At 34.1% G+C, this 15,598-nt stretch overlaps 2 protein-coding genes across 3 annotated transcripts; one reads left to right on the forward strand and one right to left on the reverse strand.

Moving 5' to 3' along the window:
- Window positions 1-298: 298 nt before the first annotated feature.
- LOC100248614 (myb-related protein 2) lies at window positions 299-3,503 on the reverse strand. Of its 2 annotated transcripts, none has more exons than XM_010655531.3 (7): window positions 3,335-3,503; window positions 3,032-3,242; window positions 2,862-2,938; window positions 2,424-2,481; window positions 2,203-2,275; window positions 2,025-2,091; window positions 299-1,349 (listed from the first exon to the last, which is right to left on the reverse strand). In XM_010655531.3, exons 2-7 carry the CDS (start codon window positions 3,240-3,242, stop codon window positions 579-581), a joined length of 1,257 nt encoding a protein of 418 aa, XP_010653833.1. In that variant the 5' UTR covers window positions 3,335-3,503; the 3' UTR covers window positions 299-578. The 2 variants fall into 2 exon arrangements, with proteins under 2 accessions (XP_010653833.1, XP_002282324.1); XM_002282288.4 differs by having other exon boundaries at window positions 3,032-3,245.
- A 6,568-nt stretch (window positions 3,504-10,071) lies between these two features.
- LOC100243478 (uncharacterized) lies at window positions 10,072-15,247 on the forward strand. Its single transcript, XM_002282335.4, has 6 exons — window positions 10,072-10,391; window positions 10,494-10,544; window positions 10,658-10,709; window positions 12,856-12,914; window positions 14,370-14,415; window positions 14,957-15,247. The coding sequence occupies exons 1-6, from the start codon at window positions 10,278-10,280 to the stop codon at window positions 15,079-15,081; spliced, it is 447 nt and encodes a 148-aa protein (XP_002282371.1). The 5' UTR covers window positions 10,072-10,277; the 3' UTR covers window positions 15,082-15,247.
- Window positions 15,248-15,598: the final 351 nt, after the last annotated feature.

A 15,598-nucleotide genomic window follows, 5' to 3' on the forward strand; every position in this document is an offset into this window, starting at 1 on the left:
TTCCTTTTTATTTCATTGTATTTTCTATTTGTTGTTTATATCTGCATTTGGTTGCTGAGAAAATTGATGTTTCTACGATGACTCACGGGAGTCGGGGTTTCCTCACTTAAATTTTGTTTTACGATTTAAACCTCTGATTTATTTTCTCTTTCTTTTTCTACATTTTCTCGACTACCAAACGCTGAAGCTAGTGCTTAATTATTTCTGCTTTTGTATCTAAAACTTGATTAATGGAGCCCTAGAACTCACACGCCAAGCAGTTGCCACACGAGAATGGCGGATCATGGTTCAACTTGGATTGAAGAAATGTACCAGTACACATATATCGAGACAAATTGCATAACTGAAATTATTATACACGAGTCTCATTCGAGCTCTGAAAGAAATATGTCGGTTGATAATAGAAGTACAAGATTTTGATTTGGTTGTTAGGCATTTGATACTTATTTCCTCTCAGTCTGAGCCTGAAGGAGAGGGCTGCAGGCTGACTTTGCAGAGTTTCCGACTTCCCTCTGGGATGCCAAATTAGAATTCGAGTACTTTTTCCTCCACATTTTTTTCCTTTACAGCGGATCCTCTCAGTTCCAGCTGAAACCATTCAAATCAAATTGTTTGCAACTCAAAGTGACATCATTTTCGTCATGGGCATTTAGGTCCAATTTTGCCCCAAAACAAGGGAGCCTGTATCCATGCGACATCTTCTCATTCTCTTGTTTAACCGAATTACCTGAATCTGCTCCATGGTTGGTTCGATCTACAAAATTGTCTGCCTCAGCTCTCCCTTTAAATCTGCCCTCAGAATAGCTGTTGCTGCCATTCCCTTTTTCTCCTTGAAGTCCAATGCGCATGGATAAATCACTGTTGCTTCTCTCGGCAGTCATTGTTCTCCTCTCAGCATCCCTTTGCATTGAGGATATAAACTGTCTATTCTCCTTTGTGTCTTCGCACCACTTCAGCACTGTATGTTGCAGCCCAGGAGGCTCTGCGGTATCTTTTGCCTCTAGAGGTGTACTACCATTAGTATATGGTCTCAACCCCATCCCACAGTTGTGTATCTCCTGCTCTCTTTGAGATCCTTCACATGAGGTCAAACAGCTGTCCATGGAACAGTCTGTGGGCTGGGTTTGGGTTTGCTGAGGGCACAAACTCTGCAGTTCTTTGAGCTCTGAAAATGCAGAATGGAGGCATTGGGTTGATACTTTAGATACCAACTCAGACAGCTGAACTTTGGCTGCTTCAAGTCCCACTGCTCCCAAGTTCTGTCTTCCTAGTGTCTCCTGGGCTTTCTCCAGCACTGCCTGTAGGTATTTTCCTTGTGCTTCGATCCGGAGCTGTAGGTGTCGCTGCACCTAGTTCAATTCAGGATATAATTTTGTTCAAAGATTAGCTCATAATCATTTACCGACTTCAGAATTAAAAGAAAGGAACTGGAGAGCAGTGGATTGTAACATATAATGTTATAAAAATCACATAAATTTGTGCAAGTTCTATCTCAAAAACTGATCAGTCAGCATGCACAAAGAATATGTAATGAAGCATTTAGATTTGTGAACTTATCTATGGATTTTGTTTCTGATTTGCTGACTCTATAATTGAACTGTTATATCCCTGGAATTAATATAATTTTCTGACATATACAGTAAGGTACACACACATTATAACTCTCTCTTTTGTAAAATCAAAATATGCACATCAAACATAAAGGCTGGATGGTATGTACATCAATTCATATTTCTATTTCCAAAAAAATGTCTTTAATGTAAATTCATATTTCTATTTCCCCAAAAAAAAAGGTCTTTAATTTTCTCAGATGATTATTAGGAGTTATCTTTGCAGTCATGCATTTATGGGAATTGAGGAATTATGGGGTCTGCGGTTGGATTTGTGTCCAAATCCTTGCTGGGACTTCTCTTAAATTGCAGGTATGAAATTTCATGCATGTGAAAACCTTATAGCATTATTTTCAGTAGTGCTAAGAAGGCTTTCAGTTATTCTTTAGCAATGAAGTTTTCAGTATTGCTTACCTCAAGCTGCTCATGTAACCTTCTCTGTGCTTCAATCATCTGTAGTGTTTCACTTAAATGTAAGCTCCTGGATTCAGGAATTTTCATTGTTAGTGTAAAGGGCTGAACTTGAAATTATTTTTAGAAACCAAATAACTACATGTAGATGACACACATGAAAAGATTCTACAGCTCTTACTTGTTTGTTTGGTTCCCAATGTTGGGGCTGCTCATTAGGGCTCCATTTGCTTCAGGCATCCTCTCTCCCACCACTGCAACCATACACATACTAAGTTTAGTTTTCTTATTTTGTTTTTCCCACTAAATCTTTAATACTTGGGGAATGATGCTTCCTCATTCTGAGAGTGTTAGCAAATTCTAGTCAGAATTTCAAAAGAACTTAAGAGACTATCCTCCTACCAGTTTTGCTGGTCGCACTGTTAGCTTGTCCATGAAGATTCTTACTGAGCCTGTATTTCTGTCATAAAAATGCTAGAGTTAGTCTCTGTGGGTTACACAATTCAACAAACCACAACCCTATCAACTAAAACAAAAAGGAGGGGATATTTAGCTTATTATTGGGCATTTTCCTCTTCTCAGGCCTGTTCAGGTTTTTTTCCTAATCACAGTGTACAGATCAACACAAGGGGTTTCATTATTTTTTTGAAACAAGTAAAGAGTGCAACTATCAAAACAACATGGCTTTTTGTTCAAAATGATGGAATTGACAGTAGATTCCTTCAGTTAGCACCCTGTGATAGGTAACTTAATGAATGGTAGATGGAAATACCTGAACATTTCTGAGTCCTATTATCACAGAAAAATTAAAAAATAACATTGGTAATATTGATACTTAACCTGTAGATGACTCTTCAGATGGTATAAGGTAAGTCCAGGAATTCCCATAAGTTTCATAACAGTTTTTGGAGTAGCCTCTGCAACAGAAAAGAGTAATATTTAAATTAGCTGAGTCTGATCATATATTTTCTCCAGAATTTCTTGAATCTCATTTTGTTGTGTACACTCACTGTCTGCCCCTCCAAGCTGATTAACTGCTTCTATGAACCGCTCATGAAGGTCTGGCGTCCATTTAAGTCTAGGCTTAGCATCGGTTGAGAGGACAAGTCCTGAATCACCAGGGCCATTCCCACCTTGCAGGAACAAATTCCTTTCAGGAGTGATGGGCGTTCTTGAAGAAGGATGGATGTTCTTTCCTTGATGATGGTGATGATGATACATCTTCTATCATCAAAACAACTGATTAATGTCTATCTTAATAGAGAACTACTTACAAACAAATAAATCTTATTCAAGATTAGTTGCATTTTTACCTGACACGTCCTTTTTTTTTCTCTTGATCCAATCTGCTATCCTTGAAATTTAGAACTTGACGATGCTATATTCTTCACAAGTACAATTCCAAGTTCTGATACTCAGAAAAATAACTGTATACTACTGCTCTTGCCTATCTCCTGTCTTCTTTGACCAATTCTCACAAGGCAACGGTGTGCCCAATGATGTCCTTATAAAGCCAAATGGGAATAGATGGTGAGGCGGGCATAGAATCTTGGACAGAGCCGATGGAACACAAGACCCAATCCAATCTTCACAGCGACTTGAAAAGAGATATTGTCCTCCCTGCTTTGTGCATCTGTGGGCCCTGTCCCACAACTCCACTTTCCATTCTCAGAACACACTACCGTTTGAATTCCTCTGCAGTATAACTTTTTGAAACACTTCACGCCTTGCAATAGGTACCAGAATAGATCCACCAAAGTTTTTTTGTGTACATTCGTATTCGTCCGCCTGGCAAAGGCAGGAACCCCATTCCGGGATTTAGGTGAAGAATTTTTCTGACTGGGGGTGAGGGGCATCCACTATCTCTGTTTTCTCAAAGGCTTCAAAGCCTCCTCTTCCCCACGGAAGATTCTTAGAACTCCTATATCTTTGTCCTTCACCTTGGACTTGGAGTCATTTTTTCACTCATCAATATGCATAGTAAATTGGCGGCATTATAAATGGCTTTAATTCAATCTTATCTATATTAAAGAGTGCGGATGGAGACATGAACACACATTTTAACTGGTTAAATTTGAAGAAAGTATAAGAAGATTCTGTTGACTGGAGCATCTTGAAACTTTGGAATTAGATACATACAAGAGAGAAAATTTAAAAATGGTGGAGAGATGCTCCTTGGGGATTGTTTGAAGGCAAGGAATGGAATATGGAATACATTCCTTTTTGTCTCCTTCAGTAAGTTTGGTACTTATTCAGCCCACACAGTATAAAATAGAAGAAGAGGGGCCCAAATCTTTTTCATTCTTCAATTGGCATAAGATGGTTGGGTCCACAACAACGAATCCGAAGCTCTTGGGACCCAGAGAAAAGAGAAAAAAAAAAAAAAAAAAGGATTGTACTTGCTTCCATACTTGCATTTGATGAAAAATGATAAGTCATGGCCTAGAGAGGACCACTTGCCTCATCCTTGACTCGTAACTTGGTTGGCTTTGCAGATTCTATGGTGTGAATCTATGTACTCTTCTTACTGCATGTGATTGCATTCTTATTTCTATGCTCTTGATTATATCTTATTAAGCAAGTATGCCTGTTTGCTCACAAGCATTTCCCTGCATGACCATAAAAATATGAGGAGTATGCACAAATGCTGTGTGCATGCAATGCAATACATGAAATATGTGCCTAAAGCTCAAAAGTCAGACCTGCGCTTTTGTACACCTATGAAGTTTGTTTTTTTTTTCTTTTTTCTTTTCTCTTCTTGCTTTGATAGAATTTAATAAATTTTGAACCCATTTGTATCTGTTTTTTGGTGTCCTGTGTGCATATACATAATATAGATATGCAGATGCATGACATGCATTCATGTGAAGAAATATTTCATCCTATAAAGTTTTTGTATTCTCCTTAGCCTCTAGGAAAAAGTTATCCCCGGAAACAATAAACTATATCAACTATTAATTGCACTTCTATGTAAACACCTGATTCGTTTCTCCAGATTTGCATTCGACAAGCTTTGCATGTGTCATTGGCAATTTGGCATAGGTGCTTATGCTGTTCTATTGCACAGCAATTAAGGATCTTGTCCTATGGTGACAATCAGGAGTTCTTCTAGACCTATATATAATAGAAAGAATATATCCGTCTGAACAACAGCTAATGCAGGATAAATTTGTATATTAAGCCATTGAGACCAAATCTGCCAACTTTCCTTTAATCCCACTTGACAGAGAAATGAAACTGATTGACAAGTGAGGACACAACTTATATGTCAATACCAATGTTAGGAGTGCCCATTAGAAGTCAAAAACAAACATTGCCAAACTACATGGAAATTGCAAGAGCTCACCTATAGACACGTAAATAAAATTCCTCTTCCCTGAACGTTATCTTCCATTAGCTGTAATTGACAGTTTAGGAAGATAAGCTGATTCTGATATTTCAGGATATTTTATGCAGTTTGGGGGAATCTACAAAAACCTTTAGGTAAAGTGTTAAAGAAGAATTCCTAAATAGTTATCTGGCATGTGGATAGGAATAAATTGCACAAGAGCCATGATCAGGTACCCTGCAACTCACAACTTTTAATTGCTCCCTGCTGTGTCACCACTTTTGTAGTTCCCAAGGATTATGATCATGTCATATATTACAATATCAAGGGTTCGATATGGCAGATTTGGAACTAAGCGTGTAATGTCATTTGATTGCATAAACAAATGCAATGTAAATTTATGGTGCTGAGAAATCAATGCCTTTTTGCTACAATAGTAAAAAATATAAGGGTGTTTTGGCAACTTAAGTATGTTACAAAACTGTCACTTGGCTACCATGCCTGTAGTAAGCAAACCATATATAAGAATTTATTGAATAAAGACATGGGATAGGTCTTGCTAGCCCTTATAGTCATCATATCATATGTGGATCTATATCTTGCTGTGCAGTCTGTTGTTAATTAGAGATGTGACAATCACATGTTTTGGCGTGGTTGTAACTAGCCATAAATGAACTAAACATGTTGCTACAACTTTCACCTCATGTCCCTCAGCCTCAAGTATCCAATGATCTTTCCAGCAATGGTGCATGTAAAGTAGTTGCTTTTCCTTGATGTTGCCAAAATGCCCAAACTGCTATTATAGCTCTCCCTCCCTCTCACACACACATCCATTATGAGTGGGGGTACAGCACAATGGGAGTACTTAGCTTTTACCAATCTTATCTAACTGCTGTTACCTTCCTCTCTTTTTCCTTCTCAATATATGTTATTCTCCACTTTAGGGCAGAGAACAAGGATATTTGTTCTTTCTTGTACTTACATTTCCTCTTCAAGGCTTTTATATTAATATAATTTTACTTTTAAGGACAACTGGACAAGAAGCTCTTAGATAGAAACACATCATATATGAGAATCCAGTCAATCATAAGGGAATACAGGTGTAAGACAGCAGTTGGTTGAGGTCTGTTGACCACACGTGACAGCATTGGCTGAAATGAAAAGTGAAAAATGACCACGGAATGCTATTCCTTGTGGGAAAAAAAAAAAGTTTGGGGCCAGGGGGGAGAAAAAGTCTAAAAGATTCCCATGGAATCGAATGTGAGAATCTTAACTCCAAACTAAAGCCAACCAGTCTTATTCTCCAGTCAAGAAATGGGTTATTCTTTCTTCCCAACGCCACAAAAAATGGGTTCCCACCCATCCTATCCCCTTTACCTAATTTAGTTTGATGCCTCCGAACATTCATTTTAATGTTTAGTGCTGTTGCTTCCTTGTAAGTATTCCGTCTTTTACAAAATATTATTGCCATGTTTAGAGATTGTTTAGGTTTCTATGAATAACTTTGCTCAACCCCCCCTTACCTTTACCCACTGTTTCTTTAACACTCATGGGCTGACATGACATATATATCATACTCTTCTGGTATTGCTTTCAGCACTTCTGTATTACAAGCGGTTTTGACGAAAAATATGCCTTTACAAAATTCTAAAAACACTTTTAAAAAGTTAAAGATCAGCTATAGTATTTTGTGAAAAAACACTCGATGATAAGTGACTCTCTCAAGAACAGCTTCAAAGAAACACTTTCAGTAAAAATATTATTAAGCACACTCTTCACCAAACATGAGGGCGAAACATGAGATTTTAAGGAGGACATGGAAGGTGGTTCTGTGCAGAGTATAGACCACATGGAGTAGGGAGCTTTTTGAAGACAGACCTCCCACCTCAAGTGGGCCAAATATTCCCACTACAAAGCTAAGGATACCCACCCACCCTGTCCACCAGTTATATATGTGATTAGACAACAATGTGAAACATATTATTCTTGCAGCCTCTCTGTTGATTGCATGGTAGAATCGTTCTTCATTTCCAAATCAAGCACGAGTTTGCAACACAGGACCGTAGCTGAAATGGCCCCCATGCTGTATTGATGATGACACCATCATGTCACGGGGGGTGATACCATAGGCTAAAGTGGGGGTGGCAAAAAAATTTTGGTGGTCCAACTTAGAGAAAACCAGTGGGATATGTGGATATGGTTAGGACGAATTCTTTTAAAAAGTAGGATGGATGATATGGTCCTCGTCTAACAAGTATGTCTCCGAATGTTAAAACTGTTAAAAAGGTAGATTTTGTGTCTTCTCTCAGCCTTTTGCCTTTCCTCCTTTTGAGATGCTTCCTATCAGAAAGTACAAAGACGAACAGTTAAGGGCGTGTTTTTTAATACTAAATTTTTTCCTATTTTCTATTATTTCTCAAAAATCTTCACAAAAACATCTAAAAATATCTGAGATTTGTTTTCGAAAACAGTCTGTTATAAAAAATAAAAAAACCTGCATTCCTTTCTTACTAGCTCTTAATAACTTCAAAGGAAATGCATGTTGTGCTCAAAGAAATTTGTAAGATTAATTTTAGGAGGAAAGTTGGTCATGTTGAAATTCTAGATACAAAGTGATAGGATTTTGTGGTCCTACTGCATCTCATTCTAATCTCTCCCTCCATGCGTTCTTTTCACTGAAAAAGTAACAGCCCCCAATGCTTTTATTTCAATAATAATTATCCTATTATTTTATTTCGAGAAATTGTATGGTATATTCCAAGTATTATTCCTTCAAAATCTCCGTTATCGTATATTTAGGGTTCATATCATAAATTAATCCATGTGCAAGCATCAACCCACTGCTTTTACGTGTCAGGTTTAAATTTCTCGTGTAAATGATAGGTTTTGTCACAATTCAAATTTTATTCAAATATCAGAACGATTCTAAGAGAGTTTAAAGCGCTTCATACTGTTTCGAATTTTTATTTTTGTTTTTGTTTTCAAAAACAAAACTAATAATTTTTTAACAGATTTGTTTTGACACACTTTTAAGATAAAACAGTTCTTATGAATTTGTTTTGAAAACATATTATTGTTCTTTAAAATAAATTTTAAGTGTGTTCAGTTGTTTTTGCAGAGTATCCTAGCAATAGCAATAAAATGTTTTGAAAATTTTTTAATCATAAACAATATCAATGGAATAATTATAGTAGATGATAAGAAATGTAAAAGAAAAGATAAATACTAAAGTGTCTTTGTTAAATTAATTTATTAACTTAAGTTGATTTAATGATTAATTTAAATTCTAAATTTGCATTTAAGTTATAAATTATATTAAATATGTTTGATAAAGTAATTTCTTAATATAAATGTTTAAAATAATTTTGATAATCAATTTCATGATTTAATATAACTTAATAACTAAAATATAATTTAACTTTTTATAATGTTTCATATCGGATAGGGAAGTAAGTTTATGACGTTATGTATAAATTCTTTTTAACTTTATTAATGTGTTTGAAAACCCTCAGAGCTCTAAGACACGACATTCTTTTTTACTTAGACCAAACAATATAAATACCAAAAAAGTCTATTAATGATTATAAAAATAGAGATATAATTAAAACAAAAAAAAAAGTAGAGATATAACTAAGATGATATAAGGATATGCTTGATATGCGAAAATTATAAATGAAAATGGATATCTTATTCATTTTTTAATATCCATTCTCATATTTGGATAAGTGACAATGAGATTGAAATTAAGAATCATTCAAATTTTTTAGTCCAAATTATTTTAAAAAAATTTTAAAACCATCAAAATTTTTTTTTTGATTTTATAAAAAAAAAACTTTAATTTTAATTTATATGATATAAAATAAATTTAATTCAATTCTTATTAAAAATAAAAAAATGTAATTAAAAATAAAAATTTGTAATTACAAATAAACAATTTTTAATACAATATGAATAGTATATATTATGATATAATCATATAATATACTAATTTAAAATCTTTGATGTTTTTTTTTCCATATATTTTTGGTGAATCAAACCTCACTTTTCCCACTAAAAAAATATTTTCAACTATATATAATGTAAGAATTTTTTAAATGAAAATAAAATGTCATTTTTAATTATAGATATTATTATCAATTCATTTATTTTGTCATTTTCATTCGATTTGTTACTTAATATTGAAATGAAAATAAACAATTATTCAAACCCTAAATTTCTATTTGCATTCAAATGCAAGAATTAGAATTACCAAATTTGTTTTTATTAAAGAAAAAACAAGAATGAGAATAAAATTTTCATTATCATTCCTTATTATATATCAAACATGGCTTTAAGTGGAATTAAAAATAAGTATTTTCATAAATATAATTATTACTAGTTATGATAAAAACGTTAAAATAATTTATCATAGTAATTTAATTTAATTTATTTTATAAAAATAAATTGGATTAAGAAAAATTTAAAAACTCTGTTTAATTTGAAAAATTTATTTGAGAGCATTATATTAATACTTATTCCCATCAAAACATTAAAGTAATTTATTATAGCAATTTTTTTTTTTTAGTTTTGTATAGAATTATATCAAAGTAAAAAAAAAATGAAATAATTTTTTGAGAAGTTTATATTATTCAAAAAATTATTAAAATAGAAAAAGAAAAAAAAAAGGAAAAAAAAACACGGTCATTGATAAAATCTATCTTAATAAAGTTCAAATTTTATGCAAAATATTTTGTTTTTAATCAAATTGAAAATTTTTAAATGAATTCATTTTTTTTTCCATCAATATCTTTTAATAAAAAAAAAAAAATCTAGAAGAGGAAAGGGAGTTCGTCCGTTTGATTTCATCAGTGATTTCACCAGTCATCAGACGGCGGTCGCGAAAAATACAATTGTAGTAGAGATTTGAGATCCTTCGGAAATTGGGGTTGATGGGGTTTAGGGAGGGTTTATTCGGAGGAGCCACAGAGACGATGGCAGCAGATTCCAAGCCTCCAAACAATTCCAGATGTCATCACTGTGCGGGTCCTCTGTCCAAGGACATGGTCTCTTTCTTCAATCTCTCATCTTTCCCCTTCCATACTCGTTGTTTTGGAATTTAACACTTGCCCCATCTCAATTTAACTTCTGTCATGTTCAAATCGCAGGAGACTAGCGCTTGGACCGTTCCTCCTTTCATCAGGGACAGTTTTTCTATGGTGATTCTTCGTCACTCTCATTGTTACTGCAACAATTTGTTGCTTGAATTTCTATCTGGGTCTTCTTTGTCTTGCTTAATACAATTAGGTTTTTGGTTTTTGTTTTGGTTTAGATTGGTACTGCTGTTGGTGGAATAGCAAGTGCTTTCTACGGATTCAATTATGGTATTGTATTTTGATTTCCATTCTTCATTTTCGTTCACTTGTTTTGTTATCTTGATCCAGTTGTTCTCATTTTATCAGTAGTCGTTGATTTTATGGTATCCCATCTACTTATCTCATGGGAATGTTCTTCATATTGTTATTATTGTATGCTTTTTAATCCAATTTATTAGTAACATTCTTGATAATAAAAACTATATTAGCAAATTAAATTGAGATCCACATAGCTACAGTTGTTAATAAGGCAAAGTTGGACTACCAAAAATTTATATACGTTGACATATGTCGCCCATGTATTAACTATTTCAAAGAGACGGAAAAAAAAAAAACCCTTCTCTAAGGTTGTCATTTGCTGCAATATTTGTTTTCAATCTTTAAATCCATTTTTTACTCTGAAAAGACATGTGTGTAATAATGTTATCTATGCTATTCTATACTCTTTGGATACACCCTCACCAGTGCTTCTTGATAGAATTGGGTAAAGAAATTAAGTGATGAACTGTTTTTACCCTTAAGACAGAAACAGGAATTTTACTGCATGTTTATGTGACACGACATAATTAAAGCAATGTATTGCACAAACGATAACATTATTATATAAGCTCCAAACTACTATTAATTGTTTGATAGACATCTGGCATTCTGATGGTTTGACTTTAACTGTGGCTTCTTTGATCTAAACTGTGAATCCTGAATCTCTGTCCCATATTTTTATTTATGAGATGTCATGGCACAATTCATTCAACGTAACAAAGCTGTAGCCCAAGTTACATTGGTTTGGCTACAGTTGTCCCCTAGTTGGAGCTACTTCCTCCCATGAATCCTGGCGAAAAACATGTCTTGTTAACCAATTCGTTGACATCTTTTTGGTCATCCTTTTGTCTTTCTAGAATTTTCAGCGTCAATGAACAACTCTTCTAGTTGATATCTTTGTGGGTCTTTGTCTTTCTTTTTATTTTTTTTATTTTTTTCTATATATATATTTTTTAAAATAGGAATTCTTATTAGTCTTTGAAACATATGATTGAACCCTCTCGGATGATTTTCCTTTGTCCTATCCTCAATTTACACATCCATTATTTCTTTATAAATGCATTTGTTTTTTATTCTATCTTACCTTGTATTGCCAAACATTGTTTTTTAATTTCTTATTTTGGCTGTTCATTTTTTGGACATGCTATTATGTAATTACCAAACAATTTCTACCATAAATTAGAGCTCATATTATGTTAGTTTTTCTTTAACTTGATTGATATTCTACAATTGCACAGCAATCTAGTTGTATTTCTCCACTTCATCCATTGTGCTTTACTTCAGTGGCATTGACCATTGCTTTATTTATGGATAAATGATCCCTAATATAATGGAAATGGTGACTTTGAAATATCCCTTTGCCATAAATATCCTCATTACTATTTAATATATTTTGTTTAGTCTTACATAATATCAAACCTCTAGGTACTTACTCTTGTTCCTTTTTTATAAGGTAACAGTATCTTTTCTGTAGTTTAATGTGGAACTAACACCTAACTTTGTCTTATCAACTAAAACTATATTGGAAAGCCTAGGATATCAAGATGCCTAGCAAGCTCATCCATGGCCCTAGCAAAATAGAGCTGGGCTTAAGGCTGATCCTTGACATGATCTCATTTCTTCCATCACTTGCTTTTATGCTGGTTATTAGTCATTATACATGTTCTTAATTACATCAAATTGATATCCTGATTCATTCTAAGGTCCACGACATTGTGTCTCTAGGGACCTTATCAAATGCCTTTTTCCATATCTATTGACGCCATTTGGAGTTACGGATTTGCTATAGGACAATACACTGAAAAAATAAACTTTGTTTTCCAATATTAATCAAGAAGTTTTTTCTGCTTGATATTTTATCATCATTTGTACCTATAAAAATCATCATTTATGGATGCATTCGTAATTTAAATATGTCTCCTTCTCTTGATATTCTATAGTTGCTTATAACATGTAGCATTCCTTCTTGTTGATGTTTACTTCTTAAATTTTAAAGTTTTGTTCTTGTTGTGCGCCTAATTCTTTTTATTTACTGAATAGAAGATGCTATGCATTTTTTTACATCCATAGTAGATTATTTTGAGAATGAAATCTTTACATATGTTTCCCACTGCAGTGATGCCAATTGTCCAGAAGCGGGTGAAAGGACCTATGTGGTTGCATTTTCTTGTTGGTGTAAGTTTCTTAATGTGTTTATTTTGACTTCCTTTTTTCTTTGTGCTAGAGATATGCATGGTGTTTGTAAGAGAGAGTGCTTTCTCTATATTCTGTTCTATTGGAGGTTTATATTGTCCCAGTGTTTTGTACAGAGCTGAGGCAAGGCTATGATTCACCTTTTAATTTGTTACTCTTTTTAGGTTTGGTTTATGCCCACTTGTTTGGAATAAGTTAATTAAGACCTTGGTTAGTAATTGTTTTCAAAAATAGTTTTTTGTTCTCTAGAACAAAAAACAGGAAAATATGTTTGACAATTAGAAAGTGAAAAATAGTTTTCTGTTTTTAAAAAGAGATAACATATTGTTTTTATAGAATATGTTTTAGTTGTTTTCAGTTGTTATATGGGGACTATTCTGAAAACAATTATACAAATTTGGAGAATGATTAAAAACAAAGTACTACATATAGAAGTTATTTTTAAAATATATATATAAAAACATGGAAAATAGGTTAAAAATTTTCAGATTCCCAAACAGTTTTCTGTTTTATAGAACATCAGAGAACAATTTTCAAAAACTATTCTCAAAAAATAGTTTTAAGAACTATTTTTTAAAACAATTACCAAATAGGGTTAAATCTTATGATGTCCACAAGAATGTACATAATGGGGCTCACAAAATGAACAATGTCCTGGTGATGGTCAAGGAGGGGTGGTGGTCTCAGATATTGTATCTTTGATATCACATAGAGCCTAATCAACTGCTTAGCACACATGATTAAAAATCATAATGTATCTTCACCAATGTTGGTAAATCAGCCAATTGTCATTGCTGATAAATATGCTTCTTTACCCATTTGATGTAGGAGAACACCCACATGGTTTCCTCCTGTAAGACTGCTGAGGGTATCCATGCTGTTTCTGGGACTACTAAGGATGTTTGTATATCTGCAGAATATCATCTTATGCCCACTAATCCATATATTAGTCCCTATTTTGTTTGTTTTGTCCTTCCACCAAGCACCCTTTTCCTCTAAGTTGAATGATGATCCTTATTCTGGTAATGGCTCTTTTTGGATCATCATGATCTCCAGCTCTGTGGTGGGCCATCTCATCCTCAAGCTTAGAGGTCCAGCAGTGATGAAGCATCTGACAGGAAATCTTATTGCATCCTTTTTTGGGCTCATAGCTTATAGTGCTGGCGATAGTTTTAATTGCATCTGTGGATGCTCTATTTTTTGGCACAATGAAATACACTACTTTGCTAATTTCCTTATTTGGGTCCCAAGGGGTGTATTCTCTGGAATATCTGTTTCCAATTTTCATAATATTTAGGATGCCTTCTGCCTTCTTGGCTGCTTTGCTTTATGCAGTATGAAGTCTACTTTTACTGCCCTTTTTACATCTTCCTTTTTTTTTCCTTTTGTTCTCAATGAAAAATATTTCTTATCCAAAGTCTCTTTGTATGCCTGCAGGCACCACCTGTGATTGTATTCTCTTCAACTTGCGCAGGCTTGGCAGGTGACAGATTCATTATGCATCCTTTCATTGACTTATGTTTTGTTTGTTCATCATCTATATGTGTTTGGTGAACTCACTGAATTGGCTACATTTTTCCCCCTTTATTGCGGACTGAGGATGTGTAATTTTGCTGGAGAAACAGTGCCCAAAAGCATTCTCAGTACATGAAATGCCAACTTGGACCATATTTAGGAAGAGAATCCTCTTGTCACTGGGTGGCTAAATTTTGTGTAATCAACTAGATCCCCTCAACCATATGTGACCCTGAAATTTTCTCAGAATATTACTTACGAAACCCAAAATTTACAGATTCATTGGTGAGCCAGACCCCTATGTTGCAGTTACACTAGATTCTATTTTTTCCCTCTTCTGTAATAGTTGGGTTAGCTGTATGGAACTTACATATGGATGTTATTTAATCTTTATGAGAATCATGACTACTTTTTTGTTCCCTTAAAAGTTATAATTTCTTTCTTTTATTGTGTCTCTTTGGCTTGTGGATTCCTATTGAAACTGTTAATATCTTCTGGGAATTCTACAGGTGGTGCAGTTCCAGCTGTAGCCCAACTCGCCTCTTCTTCTTATCATGCAGTGGTCATGTCTCGTCGATTGCCTCCTCCATCCTCACAGGATGACAAGATGCACAAGACCGGAACTGCTCTGTAATACATAATAATTTTCTGTTGTGTTTTTAAGGAGAGAGAGAGAGAGAGGGGTGCTCTATGAGTTCATATATGCTCCAATGTACATGCTCTTACAAATATACATGAGTGTAGTCAGATTTTGCGGTGGTTTCTTGCATTGCTTTAATAAAAAGATGGTTCTAAGCTTAGCTATGGAGTTGGACTGCTCCTCTGTGTTGCACTGGAGCATTATTCCATATCTGCACCTATTCTTTTAGTCAGGTTCTCTACCGTTTGGGAGATCACTCATCCTTCTATGTTTTCCCTGTAATTCATATCAATGAATTGATTGTTTCTTGCTAAAAAATACGTCTAGGTTTACTTATTGATTCATGAAAATGTCACTAATAGGTTCTTCTTGGTCGCCTCATTAATATTATTATTATTATTAGCATTTTGGTGGTTTCAATAAAATGTTGCTATGTTTCCTTTTTTTTTTCCCTTTGGCTCATATAAATATCATAACTTCAGTGTACAAGTTGCTAAAACAAGGGATGCTT

The sequence above is a fragment of the Vitis vinifera genome, chromosome 8 (genome assembly GCF_030704535.1).
Source record: "Vitis vinifera cultivar Pinot Noir 40024 chromosome 8, ASM3070453v1".
Classification (NCBI taxonomy): domain Eukaryota; kingdom Viridiplantae; phylum Streptophyta; class Magnoliopsida; order Vitales; family Vitaceae; genus Vitis; species Vitis vinifera.

Bases quoted from the DNA above. Each gene is read 5' to 3' on its own strand.
- LOC100243478 (XM_002282335.4), top strand. From the start codon at position 10,278: ATGGGGTTTAGGGAGGGTTTATTCGGAGGAGCCACAGAGACGATGGCA. The intron at 10,392-10,493 runs GTCTCTTTCTTC...TTCAAATCGCAG, and splicing joins GTCCTCTGTCCAAGGACATG to GAGACTAGCGCTTGGACCGT. The intron at 10,545-10,657 runs GTGATTCTTCGT...GTTTTGGTTTAG, and splicing joins TCAGGGACAGTTTTTCTATG to ATTGGTACTGCTGTTGGTGG.
- LOC100248614 (XM_010655531.3), bottom strand. From the start codon at position 3,242: ATGTATCATCATCACCATCATCAAGGAAAGAACATCCATCCTTCTTCA. The intron at 2,482-2,861 runs GTTAAGTATCAA...TTTTTATGACAG, and splicing joins ATCTGAAGAGTCATCTACAG to AAATACAGGCTCAGTAAGAA. The intron at 1,350-2,024 runs GTAAGCAATACT...GAATTGAACTAG, and splicing joins GGTTACATGAGCAGCTTGAG to GTGCAGCGACACCTACAGCT.